This window comes from Euprymna scolopes, chromosome 3 (assembly GCF_053919585.1).
Source record: "Euprymna scolopes isolate OS-2025 chromosome 3, ASM5391958v1, whole genome shotgun sequence".
Classification (NCBI taxonomy): Eukaryota; Metazoa; Mollusca; class Cephalopoda; order Sepiida; family Sepiolidae; genus Euprymna; species Euprymna scolopes.
Window position 1 is genome coordinate 20,696,499 of NC_136484.1, and position 26,522 is coordinate 20,723,020.

General features: G+C 32.5%; 1 protein-coding gene across 7 annotated transcripts in view; it reads right to left on the reverse strand.

The window, feature by feature from the left end:
- The window catches only part of LOC145253622 (TBC1 domain family member 1-like), a 386,800-nt gene that overhangs the window by 8,220 nt on the left and 352,058 nt on the right, over window positions 1–26,522 (reverse strand). For 4 of the 7 annotated variants that reach the window (XM_080112950.1, XM_080112956.1, XM_080112954.1 and 1 more), the window contains exons 12-17: window positions 25,794–25,838; window positions 13,307–13,468; window positions 10,827–10,988; window positions 8,238–8,389; window positions 2,169–2,261; window positions 339–498 (exon numbers count right to left, since the gene is read on the reverse strand). In XM_080112950.1, the coding sequence (XP_079969076.1) occupies window positions 339–498; window positions 2,169–2,261; window positions 8,238–8,389; window positions 10,827–10,988; window positions 13,307–13,468; window positions 25,794–25,838 (774 nt within the window). The remainder of the gene's footprint in view (window positions 1–338; window positions 499–2,168; window positions 2,262–8,237; window positions 8,390–10,826; window positions 10,989–13,306; window positions 13,469–25,793; window positions 25,839–26,522) is intronic. The other 3 variants (XM_080112951.1, XM_080112952.1, XM_080112955.1) reach the window with 1 other exon arrangement.

The following is a 26,522-nucleotide window of genomic DNA, read 5'->3' on the forward strand; positions in this document are numbered from 1 at the left end:
TAGAGGTGAACATGAGTAAAAAAAAAAAAAAAAAAAAAAAAAAAAAAATGAAAGAAAAAGAAAAAAAAAAAGGAACACCATGTCACGCAATCTTGGGGTTGATAATTGTTGTAAAACGAGGAGGAACACAGTCCTACATGCCTAAAACAATGTTAAAAAAAGAACATATCAGTTTTGGGGGTAATTGCCGACTTTTAGCTGGGCATCTACACAAACAGATAACTGCCCTTTGCATAATAAATTACTCTGGCCTGAAAGCAATGATAAGAAAAAATTTTCGTGATGGTCTTAAAAGTATTTTATCAAAGGAAAAAAACTAAAAAGAGATGAACACTTACCAAATACTCTGGAGACAAAACCAAGAGGAAACTGGGATGCAAAAATGGTGAGGAACCATGGTGCTGCGTAGAGCGTTGGTACAATTTCATGCTCTTCAAAATGTTCGTAGAGATCACGATGGTTGTCATGGATTAAACGTGTCAACTGATACAACTTGATCTGGATGAGAGAAACCAAACAAAAAAAAAAAACAGAAAAATATAAAAATTAATAAATTGAGCTTGAAGTATTATTTGTTTTTTCAGATCTTTACATCAAGTGGATTCATGCCTTGTCTGGAGCGATTTCCATAAAAAAAAATATAGTAATAATAAAAACAATAACAATAAAGCAAAAACAATAATAAAATAAAAACAATCGATATGAAATATTTGGAAATATGTAGTGATGGTGTAAAACAAATATTTAATTAATAATTGATTTAATTTCATTTATTAACTTGCAATTAATTTTTAATTAGTTTAAATTTCCAACAATTCCTGATGATGTAAACACATGGTAAAATGGTTATGCTGATAACGCTCCTAAATCATAGATGCAGGGAAGTCGGGGTTTTATGAATATTAATTTTCTTTTAATCTAAACACCATTACAAGAGATCCCGTTGCCACCAAATTAAGATGGCTTTATGTATAGTTCATTATCAGTTTGTTCACACAGCACCCCCTGTTGGTAGTCTTTTTATTTCGAGATTATATCTTACTTTGCTTAAATTGGACAAAGTAATGGAATAAGGACCCCAGCCAACTTCACTAAGAAAAGGACCGATTTTGGTTGACACTGATTTAACCTTCACCTTGGCACATTAGAGCATATTTTTGTGACCAAGAGTGCATTTTCTTTTTATATTTACACAACTTTAATTAATCTTTGGATTGGTATTTTTATTAAAAAATAAATTAATATAAAATAATAATGAGTTATATTTTTTTATAACGAGTGCATTTATATATTTAAAAAATTATTAATAAAACTATTTAAACCAAAATTTGGATTGATATTTGTATTAAAAAACAAACAAACAATAATAATAGAAAATAACGAATTATATTAGGTATTTGTGGTCTGGTAGACCCAATGAAGACTTATAATTAAAACGTTGATCTTTAGGGTATTCGGCTCTGTTTTGAATGAATCTCACATTAAAAATTGTTGCCGGCAAGTAGCTGTTTAGAAGTAAAAAAAACATATGAATTCAGCCTCGTTTTCGAAAATAAGTCAACCTGGTTTCGTTTTCGATTTTTCAAAATTTTATAGGGGAGGGGCAGAGGAGAAATCGCCATTGGAGAGTACCGTCTGCACAAGGGAACTTAAAATTTTTTTTTTTTTTTTAACATTGTGTAATTTTTATTTCTCACTTTTATTTTTAGTGAGGGATGGGTGAAGCATCAAATCTGTCATTTTTTTTGCTCTCATTTATAATTTCATGGGGAGGAGAATGGTGCCAACCTAATTATTGCTTCATGTATAAATTCAACAGTTGGCTATGGTATCAAACGTAAACACCAATCAGTTTTCTTTAATTTCTTATTCACTTATATTTAATTCTTGTTTAAGTTTCTATCAATCTCTGGTGGTTTAGGTGTATAATTAGTGAACTAAAGGTGTGTTAATGAATTATTAAGGTGAACCCAGATGGTCTAGCAAAATTCTTATGCTGATAAGGGTCTGGAACCAAGGATGCTGGACAATCACTGTTGCATCTGCATCAGTCCTCTGTCTGTTTTCCTGCCATGGGCTGAGTAAATATCCAATTATGAATTGTCTTCGCATTCACATTAAAAGGTCACTAATAGAGAAAAAACGAATGTCAGTTGAGAATGGATTACCTGTAGTGCTGTCATGCTGGGTCGGAATTGGTTCCGTAATCCCATGTTGAACATCAAATACTTGAGAATGTGGAAAGCTGACTCTTCATCCATCTGAAAAAGGCAAGAGAAAAAATAGTAAGCATAAGATAGAGTTTAATACTTGCTTGCTTTTGCTGTGTAAATATTATATTTGAGATAACATTTTATTCTATACTAGCTGTTCCTATCTGGCGTTGCCCGGATGTCTTTCGCTTGAACTCCAAACTTCTTAAAACTAAGATTAAAGTATAGTAGAGAACCTTTGGAGTTCTTGACCAGCTTTCGACTCTCTCTCTTTCTCTAAGCAGTATTTTTTATCCAAATAGCATTTAAAAGGAACATCTAATTGAAGTACTCGTAGAACTGCAGAGTGCAAGAGATTCAGTGAAATTAATCTATTAATCTGTCCTTAAAAGAGAACTATAGGCAAGAGAACATTAGCAAAAGGTAAAAAAAAAATGCCCTCCCCCTCTCTGAGTAGAATAACCTTGTTTTTGATTTCAAGCTTTTTGCTTAGTATAGATCTAATGTTTATGAAATATAATGTAACCATTTAAAAACAAAATAAATGTATATATAATTACTATATATTAGTCATGGGATAATTCCAATATCTTTTCTAATTCTGATACAATTACCATTTCTGGTTATTTTTATTTATTTATTTTTTTTTTAACATATACTTTAGAGTTGTTATCCCCCCCCCCCCCCGTTTACCATAAAAATACTTTTCATGTGTGCAGATATTTTCTCAAACTTGTACTTGTGGGCGATGATCTATATATTTTAGTTTTACTTAGTGTTTAAAATCAATAAATATTTAATATTTTATCATTACTACCAGAAGTGAAAGTTTTTTTTTTTTTAAACAATTTAAAAAAAAAAAAAAAAAAAAGAAAAAAAAAAGACTATTAAAAGAGTCTGTTTTTGGCATCAGAAAATAGGCCCAAACTTTTCCAATACTGATACCCTGCAAAGTTCTGATTTTTTTGGATTGCCGATTCCAATTAACTGTCCCAACAATAATATATATATATGTCCCAAAACTTATATATTATATAATTTAAGTAAGGAGTCATGTATAGGTTTGGTTGTTTTGTTTTACGGCATATCGTTTTCGGATTATTTAATGCCGAATCCAATTATTTTGGAAACAGTTTTTATGCTTTTTTTTTCATGGTGGTCACCACTTACCAAGGCCCAGAAGCCACTCGGGGATAAGGGTTATTGCGTGTACAGTAATCAATAGGATAGTATTGTAGTAATCATTAGTATTGGAGATTTGATAAAGTGTTTTACTTAAAAGGGAGTGGTTCATCAGGAATTTGTTTATGTTGGACTTGAAGACATCCAAGTTGTAGTCAGGTGGGAAACAGGCAAATGGAAGAGAGTTCTACAAGCATGCATTTCTAAGAAAGAAGCTTTGTTCATGGAATCTATGCTTTGATTTTGGCACAGATAAAGAGTGGGGAAAATTCTTTATATTTTCAAATATTTATTTGCAGAGTTTGGTTTAGTTGTTTTACGGTAGATCAATCCTTTTCAGGTTATTTAATGCCGAATCCAGTTATTTTGGAAATAGTATTCATGTTGCATTCAGTTATTTTGTAGAAGGTTTTTATTCAAGTTTTTTGTATATTCAATCGCTAATTGGTATTGTTTGATTTGGTTGTTTTATAGTGAATTTTATCGTTTTTGTTCCCTGCCCTGCAGAACATGAATGAGTTTTGTGATGAGAGAGGAAAAAGGTTACAATATTAATGTTTGGTACATTTTAAATAAGGAAACCTGTCAGGAGGTGGGGGGAGATAGAAAGAGGAAATGGGAAGAAGGAAAAGAGGGAAAAGGTGGGTTGTTGTTTTTGGTTTTGCAGAACATAAGTTTTGCAAAAGGAAGTAGAAAAACAAAAAGCATCAATGTTAGGTGCGTTTCGTCTCAGCAAGTCGGTATCTTCAGACAGCCTTATCTGATAGAGTCATGTACAGGTGATGATTATTTGTAAGGCCAGAAACGTTGTTCAGCTGCAGATGCTGTGAGGATAATCATGATTTATTGTTGCAGACAGGGAAACTTATGATTGATGGAGTTATAATAGCTGGTGCTGCTGCTATACATATATGTGACTATAGATGAGAATACATTATTGTAATAGTTGTGAAAATAGTAATAAAGATAAACATATTTTTATGGTATTTATGTACAACTTAAATGGTCAATAATCAAATTTTCGAATGCCATGATGTAATCTTTAAAAACTGCAAGATATTTTTTCAATGATGTAAGCAAAGCAATGCTGTTATGCATATGTGTCCATAGTTGAGAGTACCTTATTATAACAGTGTAGTGTATTGTAGTGTAACTAACTTGTACATAATTTAACCGAGGCAAGAGGCCAAAAGAATAAAAAGGGTGTATTTAAATAAAGAAGATCACATAATCACGTGAGCAGGAATTATAACTTTTTTAATGGAACTATAACAAACAGCTAAGAAAACAGACAAAGTTTGATAGTACTAAAGGTTAAGATATTTTTAATGGTATTTATGTACAGCTTTAATGGTCAATAATAAAGTTTTTGAATGCCATGATGTAATCTTTAGAAACTGCAAGATATTTTTCAATGATGTAAGCAAATCAATTAAGTCTTTGTAAGTGTTTGTAGAAATGACTAAAACATATGAAATTGAAATAGGAAAACTTCAAAATTCTACATATTAAAATTGTTTTTATGGAGAAACAAGAAAATACCGTGTGCAGCCATTTGCAATTATTGCTGGTTACAACATTAGAGTAACACAACATTTAAATGTTACAAATGAAAATTGTTTACCTATTAGCATGATCGTCAAATAATTTTAAGAAATGAAAAAGCTCATATTTATGTAAAAAGAAATAATTGCTTATATGATAACTAAATCACAACAAAATATGAAATTGTTTTGTATTAATGATATAAAATGATTTTGTTTTCAAAGCATTAGTGAATAATATCTCTGTGTTACTAATCTTCCAAACTGGAATAATTCATTTTCAAAAGAAACTGAAACAAACTAATTTATTATTATATCAAAGAACAAACATTGCTATATAGGTCTAAGTTGCAAAATCTAACAATTTTATATATTGAATAATTGACAATCCCCCAATTGAGTAAAAGGCGGTCAGTGTAATGATTGCTAGTGATGGAAATGAGGTAGAATTTGATTATTTAAGGGGATGACTCAATAAGAACTTGTTTACATTGGACTTGAAAATGACTATGTTGTAGGCGGTTGGAAAGCAGGTCCACAGTACAGAGTTCCATGTGGGCAGTTAAAGACACTTTGTTCATAGAATTTGCATTTAGATTTAGGCAGAGATAGATAGTGTGGAAAATTGTTGACAGTGATTGTAGCTAGGCGGGTATTTGTTGTGAATATTTTGCAGGGAGGGCATAGATTGAACATCAGCTGAGCACTTTCCATGAAAATAATGATAGAGCAGAGATAGTCACAATATTTCTTCTGAGAGAAAGAGGTTGCAAGGAAGAGAAAAGGACGTTATTTTGCTTTCAAAGCAGCTCCTTCCTCGCTTTGCAACAGTACTTCATTTTAGGATGCACTTCGCTCTTCTATAGGCAGAATATTAAGTCGGGAGTGAGATATCTTCTGGAGGATTATCTCCAATCTTTCATTATATAAAAGCAAAATGTGTGTGCATGTTTGTGTGCCTGCCAAAAACTTTTGACACACGCGACCAACACTGACAAAATTGGACGATAAATATCCAAAATTACCCAAATTAATTCTTTGACCGTCAACTGGACTGTTTTTTAACAAGGAGTGGGGTCAACTTTTTTGTTGACATTTTTACAAAGCCATCATACGCCTTGCAATAACTAAGCTTATTTCAAATACTGGCGATGTCGTGGTGGGCGTGGTGACTAAACCGTTTGCCTTTTTTTGTACTTCCTTTTCCTCTTAACGTTACAGGTTCGAGCTTGCCTGCCTACTTACTGCTTTTTTTTTTTGTGCTCACATGGATAGTTGCTGCTATTTCCATTTTGTTTTAGGAGATTGGTTAATTAAGAAAATTTTTTTTTTTAGGTTTCGATTGCTCAATACCCTTACCGTAAAACCTCGTCACACCCGGGAAATGCCAGGGACCCCAGCTAGTCTTCTCCTATTTATGTAAAAGGCAAAACGGGTGCAAGGATTTGTGTATGTATGTGAAAGGCTTTTTGCATCAGGCTTCTCGCATCGATAAGATTCCGCAAGAAATTTTTGCATACTTCCCAGATCGTAATATCTCGCATTCACAAACAGACATCCATTCTTTCCTTTTGTTTTTCTGATCGAGTTAAACAAAATTCCCACCATGGCGTTGTCTCGTGTGTTTGTTTGGCTTTTTTGTATAAAGCGAAACTGTTCGAACGCAAACGAGAGAAAACGGGAAGCTTTCCTGGCCCCTAGCCAGGTTTAAAAGCAACGTTCATTTCTGTGCATGCTTGGCAACTCCTATGGTTCTTAAGTTAATTACCAACTCATTGAATTCACCATCCTCTTTGGCTCTTTAGCAAGGAAGACTAATTATTCTACGTTTTAGAGTTCGATCCCACCTCTCTATCTTTTTAAAAAATTTTTTATTTCGTCCTTGTGCCAATATCCTGCACCTGAGCAACGCCAGGTACTCCTCGCTAGTCTATTATATAAAAGAAAGTCGTATGTGTGAGTATGTGTGTTCATATATCTGCTAAAAACTTTTGTCATCCGCATCCGACTGGGCCAAACCAGTACCATCTGAAAGAGGAATGCTTTGGATGCAAAATATGTGAAAATTAGAAAAAAAAAAATTCATTCTGTGGTGGTCAACTGGGGGATCTTTTTCACGTTGCTTTTTTCACAAGTCACACACGCATATCACACTAAAACTATGTTTATAAAGCTTATATTGCAACGTCATGACGTCGGAAGCACTCGTGGTCATGTGGGCAAAATGTTTGTCCATAAGCTTATATTGCAACGTCATGACGTCGGAAGCACTCGTGGTCATGTGGGCAAAATGTTTGTCCATAAGCTTATATTGCAACGTCATGACGTCGTAAGCACTCGTGGTCATGTGGGCAAAATGTTTGTCCATAAGCTTTTGCCTTCTTCCCCTCTTTCATATTGTACGTTTGAGCCCAGACACCGTGGCTCAATTTTTTTTCTTTGCAGTTGCATGGGCACTCCTTGCTATTTTAATTGAAATAAAAGTTGTTTTGATGCATTTACATTTTTGGAGAGACGAGTGGTTCCAGCGTATGGGCAACAAAAATATCTAAAGAATAGCTTCTCTTTGTATCCTTTCTGCTGAAATATCTGATGGGAAGCTTGTCACGTACTTCTTTTTTGGGGCGATTACATTTTTGTGCTTTTATCCATTTTTAAGTATCTTTGAATATACGGCACAATCACATTGACACACCGGTTCTTGCCAGATCACTGAAGTTAAGCAATGTTAAGCCTGGCCAGTACCAGATGGATGACCAATTGGGAAGGTGAGATGCTGTATGTACCGCAAGGTGTAAAATATCAAGTTGAGAAACTGGCGCGGTCTATCCTTCTCTCAAGGGTAGATGAGACTCTCTTAAGCCATGGTAGGCATTCCGTGTAGTGATGGCGTCAAGATAAAAATATCCTTAATAACCCTAGCGAAGCATCAAGTATTCAGCTACCGACAAGATTCGAATTACGCTACAAACTTGTGTAGTGAGTTCAATCTCAGCTACAGCCGCGCTGGATGGATAGCTGAAGTATCTTTTATTTTTTAAATTGTTGTGGGGATAACGATGGAGTTGACATATAATAATGAAAAACTGCTCAATATCCTTAGTATAGCAGGTGTTTCCAAACAGAACTTTATGTGGACCGGGGCAACGCTAGGGATCCATGTTAGTATCATAAATAAGGGAGAAAAAAATTTTTAAAAAAAATTTGCTATAAAAGTTTTTTTTTTTTTTTTTTTAAATAGTGGTGCAGATTCATTCACTACAACCTTGGCTTGTGTGACAGTCTTTGATATACTTACGTGAATAAGAAGCATTCCAGCAATAAAACTAAGTCCCTGGCAATAACCAACTTCTGTGTCAACAAGACTGTATGCTTTAAGAAGATTAAAAAGGGCCAGTTGTCCTGGCCCCAATTGTGTACGGAAATAGGGGTGCTTGGGAAATGTCCGCCCTATAAAATAAAATGAGAGAATTCATGTTTAATCATTACAGAATCGGAATAACATCTTAATTCGAACTTTGTTAACTAATTTTCACTGATGTGGGTGAAATCATAACTCAAAAATGGAATCAGTATTTGTTTGGTAAGATTTTACTCTTTAACTGCACACTGTTAATGAAAAGTTAAAAATTAGATTTTTTGTGCGATTACACAATATCAGCACCCTAAAAAAATTATAGGAAAAAATTTTTTTTTAGATTTTAGAGCCAGTATTCATTCCACTCTATAAATTAAACAAAATAATCACCCAATTCTTGGCCATATATCATAGCAGTGAATGAGTACCCATTTTTTTTTAGTACAGAAAAAAATTGTTATGTAATCAGTAACGCTCTCTGGTCATGAAGTGGGTGATCCTTTTACTATATATTTATAAAGTATACTCCACTCTGAACTAATTGTTTTTTTTTTTCAGGTATTTTCAAAGTGTTTTTTTCATTTTTATTTTTCTGCTGGCAGCATGTAAGCTAAGGGCAAAATTTAACCTTTTTTTTTTTTATCATGTAATAATAAATAATTTCATTTTTTTTAAATTCTATTTTTCTTTTCTGTTATTTTATAAAAAAAAAGTCATGTTTTTGAAAAAAGTGTATATGAAAATAATGTATTTCCGTAAAGTAAAAACAAAGTACTTTGTAAGCTCCCTGCAAGATTATTAAAACAGACTTAAATCAAAACTTATACAAGAAAAGAGAGTTAATGCAAAAGGCAAATTTTTGTGAACATCTCATTGTATTTCTATTAGCTTTGATAATAATATTCAACACACGCATTATATATATATATATATATATATATATATACATACACACACACACATACTGCACATACCACACATCCCCTGACCTAAGATTTGGGATGTAAGGAATACATACACGTTTGTACGTGCAAAATATTGTTCAAACCAGGCTGGTTTTAAGACATTATGTCAACTTAGTTTGCCTTCAAATCGGATCGACAGAGGGAGTAAAATTTTTCCATCTGTTGAAATAAATTTCCAAGATCTTAAGGTCTCTTTTGCAAACATCTCTGAAACACAGCTAAGGCTGGCACAAGATCATCTGTTATAGTACAATGATAAAATATCAAATGAACATGGGATAATATAAGAGAAGAGGGCGGGGGGAGATGTCTATCTTTTCATGTGGATTTGTGTAAAGTGACTTCCTGTTTTCCAGTTTACTTCCTCTCTTTTGATGTAGACTTCATCAATGTCAGATGTGTCCACCAGCGGCTTATGTCTACGTCACTAAGAGTATCAATCTGCACCACTCATTTCCCCGTAGTGCTTAAAGCAATCATGGTTCACTGAAATTGGTTTTCCAATAAACTAGGTAACCTTATCTGTTTGGTCTTATGCTTGATTTTGAGAACCGTTTCTTTCAGTATAACCAATGCCCTTCAAATTAAAGATTTGAAACTGCGAAAGCACACCAGCTGCTGCTATCGTCAAACATACTACCATTTCCATAACATTTCAACAAAGCGCTAAACTTCTTCAGGTGCATCATTTTAGACATGGAAATATTTATATTGAACTTGAGACCCTGTACGAAATTTCAAACTGAACTTTTCATTTTTTTCATTAATGGAAATCGCTAACGAAAAGGCATGAAGCCAATTGATGTAAGGAGCTGACAAGAATAAAGAAAAGATTGTTGCAAAGACAGATACTTATTGGTCTTAGCCTTGAAACAAACCAAGGTTGTAGTTAGGAGGAAAGCAATCAGCAGGAAGAGAGTTGTTTGCAGTTTTTGAAAAGAAGCTACTGGAAAGGAAACTGTATTATAATGAGGTATCAAAGCATCGAATCGATAAAGATCTTATTTAATCCACAGGGTGGATTATCTTCATTCTATCAGCCATTATTGAGTAAAATTATTTTTATTCTTAGTTGTTGCCTTTAGTGCAAATTGAACTTTCAACCCTCAAAAGACTGTCACTTTGTACAGATTGTCAATTGAAGCCAATAACTGTTGCATCACAGGTTTATAAGTTCTTGGTCTTCAGGCTGGGATCACTTAATTTAATTGGTTCTTGGTCAATGTAGGGGAAACCCTTCATACTAAGACAATTCCTATTTATTTGGATACTGCCAGAGTGCACCCTTTTTTTTTGGGGGGGGGGCTTGGTTTCCCTCATATTAAAAACGACCTTGTGTCTAATTTGCTTTCGTGGAGAAGCAAATAAATACTAAATACCAAGAATAGTAGCCTGAATAAACCATATAATCAATCTTTATCGAAAAAATTCTGAAACAATAGAATAGATAAAATATTATGTCTTAAGTCGTATTTGTATTTGTTATGAAATATTGCGCAAATAATAGAGGGTCTTTGTTTTTTAAACTCTATAAGTTGAGATAATAAAAGAGATATTGAAATACCAAGGTCAATTAAGATGGCATGCTGATGCGTGGTTAACCTTCTCATAAGGTCGTCATATGCCACATCATCTAGACCACTGCCCGTGCTCATCATGGGCGATTTCAGCAGGTTCTGCTCCACCAATAATTGCCAAATGCTGCCACGCCGACTTTTGGGGACGCCTGCAAAAAAAGAACCAAACAGAAGAAAAGTCTAAAAAATTTACTAATTTTGAATTCAAACAAAATTAATTTAACAAAGAGTTTAGGCCTGAATATATATATATTTATATAATATATAATCATTTACAACTTTCGAACTACTGTTTACCTCTTAATTGCAATGTTAACAATGTTCCGACTGTTATTCTTTCAAGTCTTTATCAATGTATACTTCATTTTCTTTTGGTTTATGTAACAAAAATAGGCGACTCAAAATCGGCAGCAAACAGTGTCAGCTAAAATATTCGCATTATACTTAATTATTTTTTTGCATAAAATAATAAATATAATATTATTGTTTCATTGCTTTGAATTTGTTTTTAGTATTATAAAAAATATATTATTTCATGAAATATTTTTTGATTTCTTTCAAAATTGTATTTAAAACTTTGACCTGACAGATCAATAAAAAAAAAAAAAAACAAGTGAAGCATACATGGTCCCCGGTGATGCACAGTGAATGAGGCATAAAAAAAAATGATTAAGTTGAACATCTATCCCCACCCCTCATTTAGCCCCCAAAGTCTCCAGGAGACGTCAAATCCTGGTAAAAATGAACAAATGGTGCAGTTTTAGTCCTTAACATATGTAAATTTGAGTTCTGCACCATGCAAAAAAAAGAAATGACTAAGTCCATCATTTGCACCCCCCCCCTCTATTTAATCCCAAAAGTCCCCAAGGCCTTAACATATCATATTTAAATTTGAGTTCAGCACCATGCAAAACTGCTAAATAGACGTACACAAAAAAGGACAAATATGGTAAAATAGTCCCAAAAATGGAGTGTTTTTATTAGGCACACCCAAGAGTTATCGCAAAGTATAGACAAACAAAATTATATAGAAATCTGTTAATTACAACTTTTCAGAAAGTTTTATAAAAATCCAAATTATCAATTTTTTTAATAAGCACAAAAATGTCAATTTTAGCCATTTTAACCTGAAAGGCAAGGGGGGCAATCAGAGTTTTCCCGGAAAATCTGTTCTGTTGCTTTTTTACTCATATTATGTTTAAAGTTTGTGCAAAATTAAAAAAAATTCCAAGGCGTAGTTATTGAGAAAAGTGCAGACAGATGGAAACAGACGAACGAACAAGATTGAATTTGCAGGTCCACCCTGCTTTTGTCGGGGGACTAAAACAAACGTTTTAAAAGTTCACTATGACAGACACCTGATGGACAGAGCTTCTATAGAGATATCCCATTTCGGACCTAGTATCTGTTATGTCATATCTTGACAAGCAAATCTAAGTCCAACTTAACATCTAATGGGGGTGATGCAGATAAACAGGTGACACGAAGTCAGCAGCAAACAGTGTTAGATAAAAAATTCAAACTATACTTAATTATTTTTTGCATAAATAATAAATAAAATGTTTTGTTTTGTTGTTTTTAGTATTATAAAAAGTGTACGGCTTTATGAAATATTTATCTATATTTTATAAATATATATAATATATATTTATATTTTTATTTTCAGAAGTTTAGATAAGCCATCGGTACCGTCGGTTTCTAACCCAATGAACCGTTTTAAGTCCCAATATCAAGCTCTCTTCAGCAGAAGTAGAAACATACCTAATGTATGTTTCTACATTTATAGACAGATGAGATAGATCGGCTGAAGAGAGCTTGATACTGGGACCTAAAACGGTTCCCTATTATCATGTTTGAAACCGTCGGTACTGATGGCTTATCTAAACTTCTGAAAATAAAAATATAAATATTAAGCTCTTATTTTGAAAATTTTGGAAACTCTGCCATGGAAAGAGATATTAGAAGACTTGCTCAACTTTGTTTTGAAACAATTGCTTGCATGATCTGACAGTAGTTGTAGACTGTTTAGGACAAATAGTCTGAAGAAGATTAAGGCGGCTTACGAAATGTCCATCAGTATTTTTTTTTTTCTTTTTTTTTTTTTTTACTCACATTCACCCCTAACAAGGCATGTCATCACCTGGACGTAAGGGGCTACTATTTGGGACTATGCCTAGGAAAGATCAACAAGATGTTGGTTTACATTACATTTAAACTTCTGTATATCAGTACAGTTAGGGAAGCAGAAAGGGAATTTCAAAGTCTAGCTGTTCAAGTGAACAAAAAACATTAGGTATTTGTATAGACTGTCACAATGACGGAATGGTTAGAATGTTGGATTGCAATTATTCTGCATCTAAAAAAAAAAAATTTTTAATTAAAAAAAAAAGAAGAAAAAAAAAGAAACAAGCAAAATAAAAAAAATAAATAAAAAATAAAAAGAGCCATTGAAACATTTTTTACTCACCTTGTTTAATGCAGTCTTCGAGTATCTTGGGATCAAACTGTGTGCTTTTCCGATCTGGGTTATTTAGCATTACGTCCCAAACTTTTGTGACCTCCTTCAAACAGGGTGTGATTTCCTCATAGTCCAGGTTCTGTCGTTTTTGTTGAATTTCATCTTGCCTTGCTGGAATAAAAAAACAATGATCATGCAGATGATTGGCTTTTTTTTATGGCATATAAACCCTTTTTTATTACTTAATGGTGAAATAATACATATTGTTAATGATTCATTGAACACAAGTTGTTAATTAATCCATAATGTTTAGAGGCGGGTTTCCCAATGATATTGTATAATATGTAAATGTAATAGATCTGACTTTATTTGAACTTGGGTTTGCTGATTTCATAGTCAGAATCAGTATCCATTACACCAGACAAGGGTCATCTAGATCCAGTTGCGTTGTTACAAAGGTTGCACATGACTAACTGAAGTTGTTTAATCAAAATACGTAAGTTTTTTTGTTACTCTAAACTTAGAAAACATATAATATGCACACAAAACATTTAATGACAAAAATTTTTTTAAAATTGTAAACTGCAAAGATTTGTATGCATCTCAAGTAATACATTTTGCAATTGATAAAATGTGCTATATCATTTTTAATTTTGAAGAAACTTTTTGAATAAAGAAAAGTACATCAATTTTCACTGAATGATGATACACGTTTATCCAGTTTAAATCATCATGGTATTAAATTTTGGGAGATCATATGTCCACTACAATTTTGCAAAGTTTATCAGAAGAAATCTATTAACATGAAATTACATTATTGCAGTAAACTTACTACCTATTTTTTTAAAATGGAAATAGTTCCTGACAAGGCATGAAGCTACTTGATGTAAGGAGCTAGAAAATATATAAATACCATTTCAAGCTCAATGATGAATGTTACATGAATAGATTCTAACCCAGATTATTGCTCTATTAAAAATATTCAACATTGTTTTCACGAGAAAAATAAAATCTAACCCACTACTTATATATATTATATTCTATAAAAATGAGAATGTGCATGCGAGGACACTATATACTCAACAAATTTTTAATCTACAGACTTGAAGTTTGGTATATAGGTTATTCGGACATGTGGAAAACTTTGATTTTCATCCAGAAAAATTGGTGCATGGGAGTCGTCGGATTTTTCTCTCTGTTTGCTAACTGCTTCATGATTGTGCATGTGTGAATGGGTCACATTACACATTCCTTATGCTAAGTATAAGTTGGTTTGAAAACACTTTTTAAAGAGTGCGACATGCTGGCCGAATGGTAATCATGCTTAACTCACTGACTTTAGGTTTTGATTTCTTTTTCGACTTGAGTACTTTTTTTTCTTACAAGAAGTGAACTGTTTAGCAAAAACATAATACTCACATGCCTGTTTCTTTTTTTACTTCATTTTTTAAATTTTTTTTTTAAGGAATTTAATGTCATGTTTAATACCTACAGTATTTCTGATTATAATAAATAAGGATTCTGCATTAATGAAAATATATTTTATGCATATTTTACAACTGGGTAACGCCGGGCGACCTGCTAGTATATCTATAAAAGTGAGAATGTGTGTGTGTGAGGACACTTCTCAACCTATATACTCAACGAAATTTTCATCCACAGACTTGAAATTTGGTATATAGGGTATTCAGAGATGTGGAAAACTTTTTAATTGATTTTCATCTGGAGAAAGGCCTGCTAAGAACTCAAAATTGAAAAATTGATACTTGAGGCAGAGGTCATTGGATTTTTATCTATTTATCAACTGTTTCATGATTGTGCATGTGCGAATCGTTCACATTATGTTAAGAATAAGTATGTTTGAAAACACTTTTTAAAGATCGTGTCAAGCTAGCCTAATAGTTACCGTACATGATTCACTGTCTTTAGGTTTTGGTTTCAATCTCGGCTCGAGTATTGTGATTGAAGCTGAAGGCAGCTGATTTAAATAGATATCAGCTCTACTACATAATCAAATTACCTGAATTGATTTTTTTCAATAAAAGTTTTAAAATAAAGCTGTAGTGTTATTTTCTTTAGGGCGACAATTTTAACATTCTACTATGTAGACTATCAGCAATCATAAGTGATAAATGGTTTCAATAAAATTGGGGCTTCATTCCATTTAATGAATTATGTGTGCAGATATTTGGAAAATACATTTTTTTAGAGAAATAGATTGAATGTTGGAGGCCGGTTTAATAGTCATCCAAATCTCTGGATTTGAGTTCTTTGGATTTTTTCCTATAAGAATATCTTCAATTAGTGGTTTATGCTTGCAAAGCTAGAATTTTACAAATACTAAAAGATAATAGATCAAAAATTAAAACTGTGCTTAAAAAAATGTACGGATCATATTCCTCTCAAGTAATAAAAGTGTTTGAAAGAAGGTGAATATCAACTATAATGTCTATTTTATGTTGTTATATAGTAAATTAGAAGAATACCTGTTCCAGGATGGGTAAAATGTCTGAATTCTTGAGATAAGAACAATTTTGCATAACTTTTATGTTCCCTTACGAATATTGAAATCAAGAGGTAATTCTATTAAACCATATACCTAGAATCTTTATTCCAATTTTGATCAAAATTCAAATTCTACAAAATGCCTAAAATTTAAGGCTTCATCTGAAAATATCTTAAGATTAAATTAAAATTCATGGAATCTTGCTTAACTGGTGTCTAATGACTATGGATCAAATGCGGTTAAAATCTGAAATATTTAAGATTTTTCAAATGTGGGGAGGGATCACATTATATCCCTTAAAATCTCTTTAAAATACCCCATAGAAACTAAAATTTAGAGAATATTTATTGATACCTGTTGATATAATTTTTCATAAATAAATTATGACAAAGGCTTTCACCTTTTGTGTCTTTTGCATAAATTAAAGTAAATATAGTCCATATTACCCACCCTTATGCTTAGCAGTTATCTTCCAAAATTGATAATGATCGGTTAAGTAGTTTAGGAATAAATGCTATACATACAAATATATGAACATAAACTTTATATAAATAGTGATTGTTTATGAGTTCAGACTTTTGAACCATTCTATGTATGTGATATTTTATTGTTAAACTCAAGTTCTTATGCTTATAATCTCTTAGCTTTATGCCTACCAATTAGCCGCACACGATAATGTTAAAAGTTTGCTTGGATTATGGCTTTTAAACTTGCATTAATTAGATATGAATGTCTGAAAAACAAAACAGAAAATCATCGTTTTAATATCCGACTGAAACATTTTTAACCTGAAATGTTTAATTGCATAGAATAAATAAATGAAAAAGTGACACCAATTCATACAATTTGCTTTGTACAATGAATTTTGGAAAATCCCATTTTTTTAATCAATAAAGAAAACATTAAAAAGAGCCGAACTAGAAATTTAAAGACAGAAAACAATATTATAAGCATTCATTAAGAATTTTCACTAAATAAAAAAAAACGACAATATTTGTATTTTTTCAAGCATTTTTCTATAAATAAAAACATCATAAAAGAAAAAAAATATATGGCATTCTAAGGCTTTGCTTTGCAAAAGACATGCATAAAATAATGTATTTAGAAAAAAAAAGTACTAATATTTAATTCAACAACATAAACAACTGCATAACTAATTTCTAATACTACATCAAAGCATCGCTGAGTCAATCAGTATTGTGTGATGAGAGAGGGGGTGCGACAATTTCTATTTTTTTTTTTAAATTTTCATTTAAAGACATTTATTCTAACAGATAAAGGGAGATAACTAACAGTTACATATTCGTTTATTATTTAAATTCTTTGTTTGAAAAAAAAAATTCTTGTAGATTAAGCGTTATCCTCTTGATTAATTTTTTTTCTTGTCTTTTGGTAAAAGGTCACCACTTATCAGGGTCTGGGAGCACCTAGAGAATAAGGGTTAAAGAGTTTGTAAGTTATGAACCCCCTCCACAAGAAGATCAGAAACAATAAATGGGATGGGCAGAACATTTTTTTTTTAAAATGAAAATCGACCCAAACAAGGCATGAAGTACTTAATGTAAAGAGCTAAAAAAAAAAAAAGTAAAAAACTAATCAGTTTGAGAGAGATTCTAACCTAGAAAACAGCAATTCTTCCACCTTTGTCAGAAACATTGCTCATGAAATGTGAGGACTAAAGGACAAAATAAAGGAATCAAGAGTTATGAGGCTGCTAAAAATAAACCCATGATCCACATTCTACTCTAAAAATTTAATAGATTATACATGAGGATGACAAATATTTGTTCACATTAGACTTGAAGATGATCATATTGTCATTGGTAATGATGCAAGCTTGTGGTACCTTGTTCTACAAGCAGGATGTTCTAGAAAAGAAGCTTTGTTCCTAGAAGTTTTGTTTGGTTTTCAATAAAGAGAGAAAGATAAAAGTTCCTTGCTGTGGTTGTAGCTAAACGAGTTCTTGCTGTGAATGTTTTTTTTACAGGAAAATACAAGGTATTGAAGCTCAGTGACACATATCACGAACAATAGAAACTATCAATATCCCTTCTGTGTGAAGGAAGTTGAAGGGACAAGAAGAAAATATCTCCCACTAGACTGCAGAGTCAATTTTGTACTTTTTCAAAACAAGAAAGAATGTTCCAGACGGCACCTCCCAAGATATGACATCAGTACTCCATCTTGGGGCGTATCTTGCTTTTATGCAGGTAGAGAACTGCATAAGGTGTGACACACTTTCTAGAGCGATAGAATGATTAAAAAAATTTTCCAGCAATCTTAGCAAGAGATTTGATGTAAGTCTTCCAGTTCAGGTCGAGGATGAAAATCAGTCCTAAGAGCTTATTAAAGAAGGACACTTCCTTGATAAGAGGACCATTCATTTCAACTGGAGAGAAGTGAGGTTCCAAGTGTTGGTAATGGAAGGAGACAAGCTATGTTTTTGGAGGCGTTAAAATAACAAGTCACTTTTTTCGCCATTTTACCAGATGCTTCAAGTCCAAAGAGAGAAAGAGAAGGAGAGAGAGAGAGAGGAACAGAGAGAGAGAGAGAGAGAGAGAGAGAGGAACAGGGAGAGAGAGAGAGATGAATAGAGAGAGAGAAAGAGGAACAGAGAGAAAGAGAGAGAGAGAGGGGGGACAGAGAGAAAGAGAGAGAGGAACAGAGAGAAAGAGAGAGAGGAACAGAGAGAGAGAGGGGGAGGAACAGAGAGTGAGAGAGAGAGGAACAGAGAAAGAGAGAGAGGGAGAGGAATAGAGAAAGAGAGAGAAAGAAAGTGTGTGAGAGAGAAAGTAAAATCTGGCTCATCACTACTCTTCAAGAGAGATGACGGTGGTTCAGTGGTTAATGGCATGAACTGATGACCTGAATGTCACAAGTTCGAATCCAGTTTGTTTCACAGACCTCACTTTCACTTAAGATGTTAGTAACCTTAACGTGGTCCCTCTTGTAAGTACCTGATGTCCTAGAAAGAATTCTTACTGAAAAAATATCAGGGAAACCAATGCCAACAACAGAATCTTCGAATTCATATGATATCATGATGATGAATTCTGTTCAAAGTATTTCCATAAACAATGCTGTCATCTGCATAGATGTCAACAAATGATATCCGAATATGATTTGGAAAAAGTTGGACCTAGAATGGATCCTTTAATTTTTTTTTTTTTTTTTTTACAAAGGAGTCACCACTTATCAAGACCCAGAGGCTACTCAAGGATAAGGGTTAATGAGCGTACGGTAGTCAATGGGATAATATTGTAGCAATCGTTAGTAGTGGAAATGTGATAAATTGGATTACTTAAAAGGACGGCTCATCAAGAATTATTCACAGATGATCATATTGTAGTCAGATGGAAAGCAGGCCAGTGGAACAGAGCTCCACAGCCAGGCAGTTTTAAGAAAGAAGCTTTATTCATGGAATCTACATTTGGGTTTAAGCACAGATAAAGAGTGGGGGAAATTATTGATAATGGTTTCAGCTAGACAAATGTTTTTCAAGAAAGTTTGGTGAGAGGGGACCATAGATTGGAGCTCAGACGAGCACTTGCCATGAAAATAATGATAAAGCAGAGACAGGCTTGCAACATCTCTTCTGTGGGAAAGAGGTTGCAGGGAAGAGAAAAGGGCATCGCCCACTACGCTACAAAGTCTATTTTGAACTCTGTCAAGGCAGGATAAGATCTTTTTAGCAGCTCCTTAAGCTGTTTTGAGGTTCTATATAGTTATGCAGAAAAAAAATTTTCTATACAACACTCTTTCTTTACATGGTATTGTACATTTTTTTTTTTCACTTTTTTGCAATAAGTTTTAATTTAGTAATGTAAAAAAAAAAAAAATGAATGACCTACTTTCACTGCTGACAGTCAACACATACATATTCTCCATTATATAACAGACATGCCTGAAGAATAACATTTTAATGCATGTTGATGGGTAAAGAATTTTCGATTAAGAACCAAACGTATTTTAAGCACTACAAATTATACCAACAGCTGAAAGGAACGAATTTAGCATTACACTGGACCTGACGTCACTCAATGGCCATACCTTTCCAATTTAAGTGAAAAAATTTTTTCAAACTGATTTGGTCTTAATTATTTCCTCATTCAAAAAAATAAAACAATATGTTTCCATTCTTATAAAAATATTTTTTTTTTTCAGAAATAAACAGTTTCAATTAGGTACTTTTAATTTAATGAAAATTTGCAATTATTTGTATTATTTAAATTATTCCAATTTCTGTTTTCACCTTGAGGGTTATTCACACAATATTTCAGTCAATGTAACCTTTGACCATCTTCAGGTGTATCTTGTCGAACTCGGAAATCTTTCTGTCAAACTCAGAAATCTACACAGAATTTTTAACAGAACCTTTTATTTAATCATTGGGGGTATTGCCGTGGCATAGTGGATAAGGTACTTGTTAAAATTCAGTTATAAAACATATTATTCTGGAGGTTAAAGTGCTCAGTGTAGGCGAAATTCAAAATACAATTGTGGATAACTTAGAACTTCTACTCAGTCATGGCTGATGGAAAGAGAGCATGCTACCCCCGTGGATTAAATAAAAATTTCTATTCAAAATTCCGTGCAGATTCCTGAGTTCAACAAGATACACTTCAAGAAGGACGAAGGTTGCATCAATCGAAACACAAAAATAAGACTAAAAGATGAGAACAATAGTCGGAAGAATCCAAATAAACCAAATAATAAATCCTTATCTCAAAAAATTCAGAAATAAACAATTATAAAAAAAATGCAAAAGAGAATATATAAGTATAATAAATAATCTTTTTCATTAACTGAAAAAGAAAATATCTAAATTTAATAAGTAATCTTTTTCATTAACTAAAAAAGAAAATATCTAAATTTAATAAGTAATCTTTTTCATTAACTAAAAAAGAAAATATCTAAATTTAATAAGTAATCTTTTTCATTAACTAAAAAAGAAAATATCTAAATTTAATAAGTAATCTTTTTCATTAACTAAAAAAGAAAATATCTAAATTTAATAAGTAATCTTTTTCATTAACTAAAAAAATATATCTAAGTTTAATTTCATAAACTAAAAAAAAAATAATGCAAAGTATTTCGCATGTATTAAATTGTTTTAATTATTATTGGTAATTAATTTGCAGATTTTTTTTCATGCATATCGACCATTACTTTGTAGCAGTTATATAATCATTTTTTATTTTTATTTTTTGTATGCTAGCATGTTCTCACTTGCGGAGTGATTGATGCATTGTCCAGTCAGGGCACTTCCGCATGGGAGACACTTCTGCCAAACATTTTTTAACAGTTTTTTAACAGAAAGTTGACTAGAAGTCATATGCCTGTCTTGCTATTCATCACAACTTAGGCAAGACAAGATGATAACCACAGATTCAAACTCCCTTTTACACGGACTGAACATATTTTTGAATTCTCGTCTATGTAACCCTTTTTTGACCAAGTTGGTTGTGTTGATGGAACTGTATAAATTATTAATTTCAACTTTAGAAGTTTGGGTAAAAGGGCATATCGCACAAGACAATCTACTTTCACCTAAGAAAGTATCCTGCACTCTGAGGTGTTTCGTTGAATATATGACCCTGTTATATTACGTTCAAGCCAGTCACTGTTGAAATAAGAAAACATTCCAATACTTTTATAAAAATAAAAATACTAAATTTATAATTAAAAATTAATATTTTGGGACAATTACACATTTTCTTTAATAAATATGTACGGTAAAAAAAAGCATTAATTTTAGTATTTATGAAAAGGAAAACATTTAATAATAAGGTTTATTGTATTTAATTTAATTTATATAAAAAAAAATTATTTTCATTATTAATTATTTTTTCAATAAACATATTTTAATGAAAATTTTTTTAAAAAATGCTTTAAAAATTTTATGTTTTGAGATACATGTATTTATGTTCAAAATACAAAATTCACAGTAGTCGTATATTCAAGGTACGCCAGTGAGTGTAGGACACTTGCTTAGAAGAAATTGGCTTATCTTGAACTATATGCTTTTCAGTGAAGGTTTTACTTCTGACCAAATTGTGGTAACCAGTTTTTCAAGGACATAAGACACATATCTATGCAGCAACCCTTTACTCATATAATTCTCAACTCTACTCCATCCCATACAAACAGGAACTTCGCAACGACTTACCTTGAATGAATAAAAAAAATGATTAAAAGATAATGCAAGCAATCTCCCCCAAAAGACAATAAATTACCGAAAAATTGATTTGCATAGTGCCATTTATTCATGTATTCATTGATCCCATCTAGTATCAACGCAATTCTTTTCGTCTTGCGGGTGAAGAACTACTTGGGTGATAACTAGGAGAGGTGAAGTTGGAAAATAAAGTGTGAAAAAAAAAACGTGCGATGTTAACCGATCAGCCACCAAGAAAAAGTAACGGAAACATGTTTTAATTAATTTAAGTATTAAGAATTGGCAGGTGCCCATACTTAATGAGGTCAACTTTCACTGCGAGGCAGTTTTTTTTTTTTTTGTTTCCCCAAGATGTTGTGGGGGAAACCAGCTCCCCATAAAAAGGGGATTGTCCAAATTGAATAGCAATTATCTGATATAGGGAGAAACTCTGCATTGATCAAAGCTGGACTGCTTTTGGAATTTCCCAGCGATCGCACCGGGAACGATGTGTTAAGCTTAGTTTCGCTTTTATACGAAAAAGCTGAATCCACACGCGGCAATCCAAAATTGTGGAATATTTAGCTTTTCAAAGTCGGGCAAATTAAATAGACAGGCGACCCCCGTTGTTAACTCAGATATTACGATTTACACATGATATAAAAAGTTTTAAGAATGAGCGAGCCGAGCGAGAACCAAGCGAAAAAAAGCCCTTTGCGAACATACACAAAAAGCGAACATACATACATACACATTTTCGCTTTTATATATAGAGATTTAGAACTGAATTCATAATTGTAAAAAAAAAACAAAAAAAAAACACACAAAAAGATATCTAAGAATAGTAAATAATCTTTTCTATTAACTTAAAAAAAAAAAAACTAATGTTTAATATAAATTTATTATTTGAGTTTTTTGTTTAATTATTATTATTTCTTCATTTTTGTTTTTTAATATAGGGTGAATTCTGAACAAGAACCCTCATTAATCAAACAAAGTGAAAGAACTAGTTTTGTCACTGATTACTCAACCATACAACAATATTGGATTGCAATGAAAATTTTATCTCTGTTACCAATGAGTCCTTGAATGGTTGTACAATCCAAAAGTTACCAAAACTCAAACACAAGCCAAAGTCAAAAAGAGCAAACAATCTTGACTATAAACCAGGTTTCTTAATTTTTATTACATTCGGTTGCTCAATGGCTCTGTTTAAGCTTTGTGCAATTTTACTCAATAATTTTATAGCCAATCTTCTATCTATATATATAAAAGCGAAAATGTTTGTGTGTTAGTGTGTGCACTTTTTGTGTATGCCCGCAAAAGGCTCTTATAGGGGGGCGCTCAGTCGGCTCACTCCTTAAAACTTTTTATATGCTATCTAAATCATAATATCTATGACAATCTTTAATATGCCTGAATTTACGCGCTATTTTCGAGATTTTTTTTTTCAATCGCCGCATGTTGATTCAGCTTTTTCATATAAAAGTGAAACTAATTCGAAGTTGGCATTGTCCGGCACGATTGCTGGGAACATCCAGAAAGCAATCAGCTTTGATCAATGCGGAGTTTCTCCTTATATCAGACAATTGCTATTCAATTTGGACAATCCCCTTTTGATGGGGAGCTGGTTTCCCCCAACATCTTGGGGGAAAAAAACCCAGCCAAAGTTGGGTAAACAACAAAAAAAAAACTGCCCCGCAGTAAATGTTTAAAACTGCCCCACAGTAAAAGTTAACTCCGCTATTAATATCTGACCTCATTAAGTGCGGTCACCTGTCAATTCTGTTTCTACTTAAATAAATTCAAGCGTGTTTGAGTTACTCTTTCTTGCTGGCCGAGCGGTTAATGTGTCACATTTTTTTCACACTTTAACTTCGCCTCAAGACTTCGGGTATGATCCTACCTACCTACCAAAACTTTTTTAACCCCCCCCCCCCGACACAAACACCCGGACAACGATTTTTTAAAGAAATTTTAGCATTGTTTTTTTTTTTATGTATAATACTTAAACAGGGCTATTACTTCGCTTATTCTTTTGTTTTGATCCCCCCGCCCAGCACACATACCTCTAAACACCCGGTCAATGCTGGGTACCTCTGCTAGTCAATAATAAATCTTATTAGTAGTATATTAAGCTTCACTTTTTATGACAGACTTTGCAACCAAAAGGCTCTTCATGCTAAATTTATCACAATTTTGTCTAATACTTTTGGGAGCAGCTGCTACTATTATTATTATTATTATTATCATTATTATTATTAATTAAAAACATTTTTTTATAATAATAATAATAATAATAGATTTAAGCCTATAAGTGATTGACAAATAGAGTTTGCTCAATTATCGATTCTTAAACAAAAGCCTAGATCTTGAAACATTCATTATTATAACTATTTTTCTAGCTCAAAAATTCTAGAAGCAAAGTGTAGTAACTGTACTGATACTATGCTTCATCTTTTCTGTCCTTGTAAAGAAGAAATCCTTCTTTACTGAGGCAATTTTTATATTTGTCCCACTCCAAAGTGTTCACTTTTGGGGAACTGGATTTTTAAACATGAAAAACCAACCATGTATCTAATTTTGCCCTCGTAGGGGGGGGGGGGGGGAAATAAATACGATTGTCTAATAAATTCTGTCTTAAATTTTTAATCCTTTGCTAACTGTTCTGTACTTTCACAATTTAATAAACAAAAGAGATAAAAATTGGATTTAACTTAAAAATCTTATCTAAAAAGTAACATGGTCTGTAAACTGCAGAAGTACTTACATTTCCTTTGGACGATGTTTGGTATGCAGTTAGAATACAAATTCCGGTAATCGTCCAGAATTCCCACAATATCAACAAACAAAAATATAAAAAATACAGAAAAATCTTTACGCTGTGATGAGAAGAAAAGGTCATATTCCAAAAATCACAAAAACTGATCAAGTAGTTTTATTTTTATAAAAAAAATCATTTTTAAATGACTAAGTGAGTAACGGGAAATCATAGGCATTACAGGACTGAACTTGCAAGTTTGAATTTTTGTAGAGTTATCTACCCTTGTTTCTTCAAGATTGCAATGTGAGATAGTCCCTTTTTGCTTACTCATAAAATTTTATTTCCTTAGTTAAAAATAAAACTACTTGATCAATTTATGTGTTTTTTGGAATACGACATTTTCGTTCTGTTTTGAGTACATACAGGCTTGAAAGTTTTGTTTTTTTAATTTGGGAAAATTCTGAACAAGAACCAAATTCCTTTATTTTCTGCTTAACTCATTTGGAGACAATCTTAGTTTTACAGTTGCTTAATGTCATGTTCAATTGTTATATATTAAGACTGATAAACAATTCTTCTCTAGCTATTTTTTTTACTAGGAGGTGGTGCCACTCAAAGGTAAGGGTTAATGAGTGTCAGATAAACAGCAAGACAACACTGTGATAATCAGTAATGGTGGAACTTGTATAGGACTTATTTAGGGGGACGGCTCAACAAGAATTTGTTTACATTAGACTTGAAAATGACTTTTAAGTGTTAGAATTTTTATATAGAAAAAATCAACTTCTATCAGTTATTTTTAAAAGATTCACCCCCACATTTTTGTCAAGTTTTAAACTAATGTGTAAAAATGTGTAATGTGTAAAAAAAAAAAAAAGAACACGCACACACACGCAGCAAGATGCATAACATGCAAGTTGGTGACAGTGATATCCGCAGTAGAGTGGGGGGTGGGAGGGGTGGGGGCGTTGATAAATGAACACTGAGAGGTGCATTTGGCTTTCTTTTTAATTTAAAAAAAAAATTTTTTTTTTTAAAACCATATAAACACCTATAGTGGTTATCTTACCTCGAAACACGACGACGGAACGGGACCCATACAGGATAAAATATCCTGGGTTCAACAACGACAGCAGCAATGAAGGGAGAATAAATAGTTAGGTTTAATGAAGGTTTGTAGAGAAAAAAGACAAAAAAAAAAATATGATAGAAAAGATGTATTTTTGTGATTAGTATAAAGAGAAAATATTGCCATTAGTGTAAAGTACTAGTTATGCCCATGACAATCCATAATAAAGTATGCAGATAATTATATGAGGGTCACTTCAAAAGTAAATCCTAAAAAACTAAAACATTGAAGAATTATGAAGAAAGGAGTAGTACCATTAAAACGAGTGAACTTTTGTGCTCCAGAATTTATTTTTCTACATTAATCACCATGATTCTCGATGCATTTTTGCCAGCAATGAACAATGGCTGTGCATGGACGTCCGGAGCTTGTTTTGTCATACATACAAGTATCATTCCAAAAGTGAAGCCTCCTATCTTGCTTTAACTCAAAAAGTTGAAAGACAGGAGTGGTACCATTAAAACGAGCAACCATTTTGTGCTCCAGAATTTATTTTTCTACATAGCCACCAGCACTCTCAATGCATTTTTGCCAACCTCTTTTGATGCTTCGGTCATAAAAGTCTGGAGCATGTGTTGTTACTCACATCTCTGTTGCTACTCTGAAATCGACAAACCCATCTCCTAACTGTGCTGACATCAACTGCAATGGCTTTATAAATGTTCAACA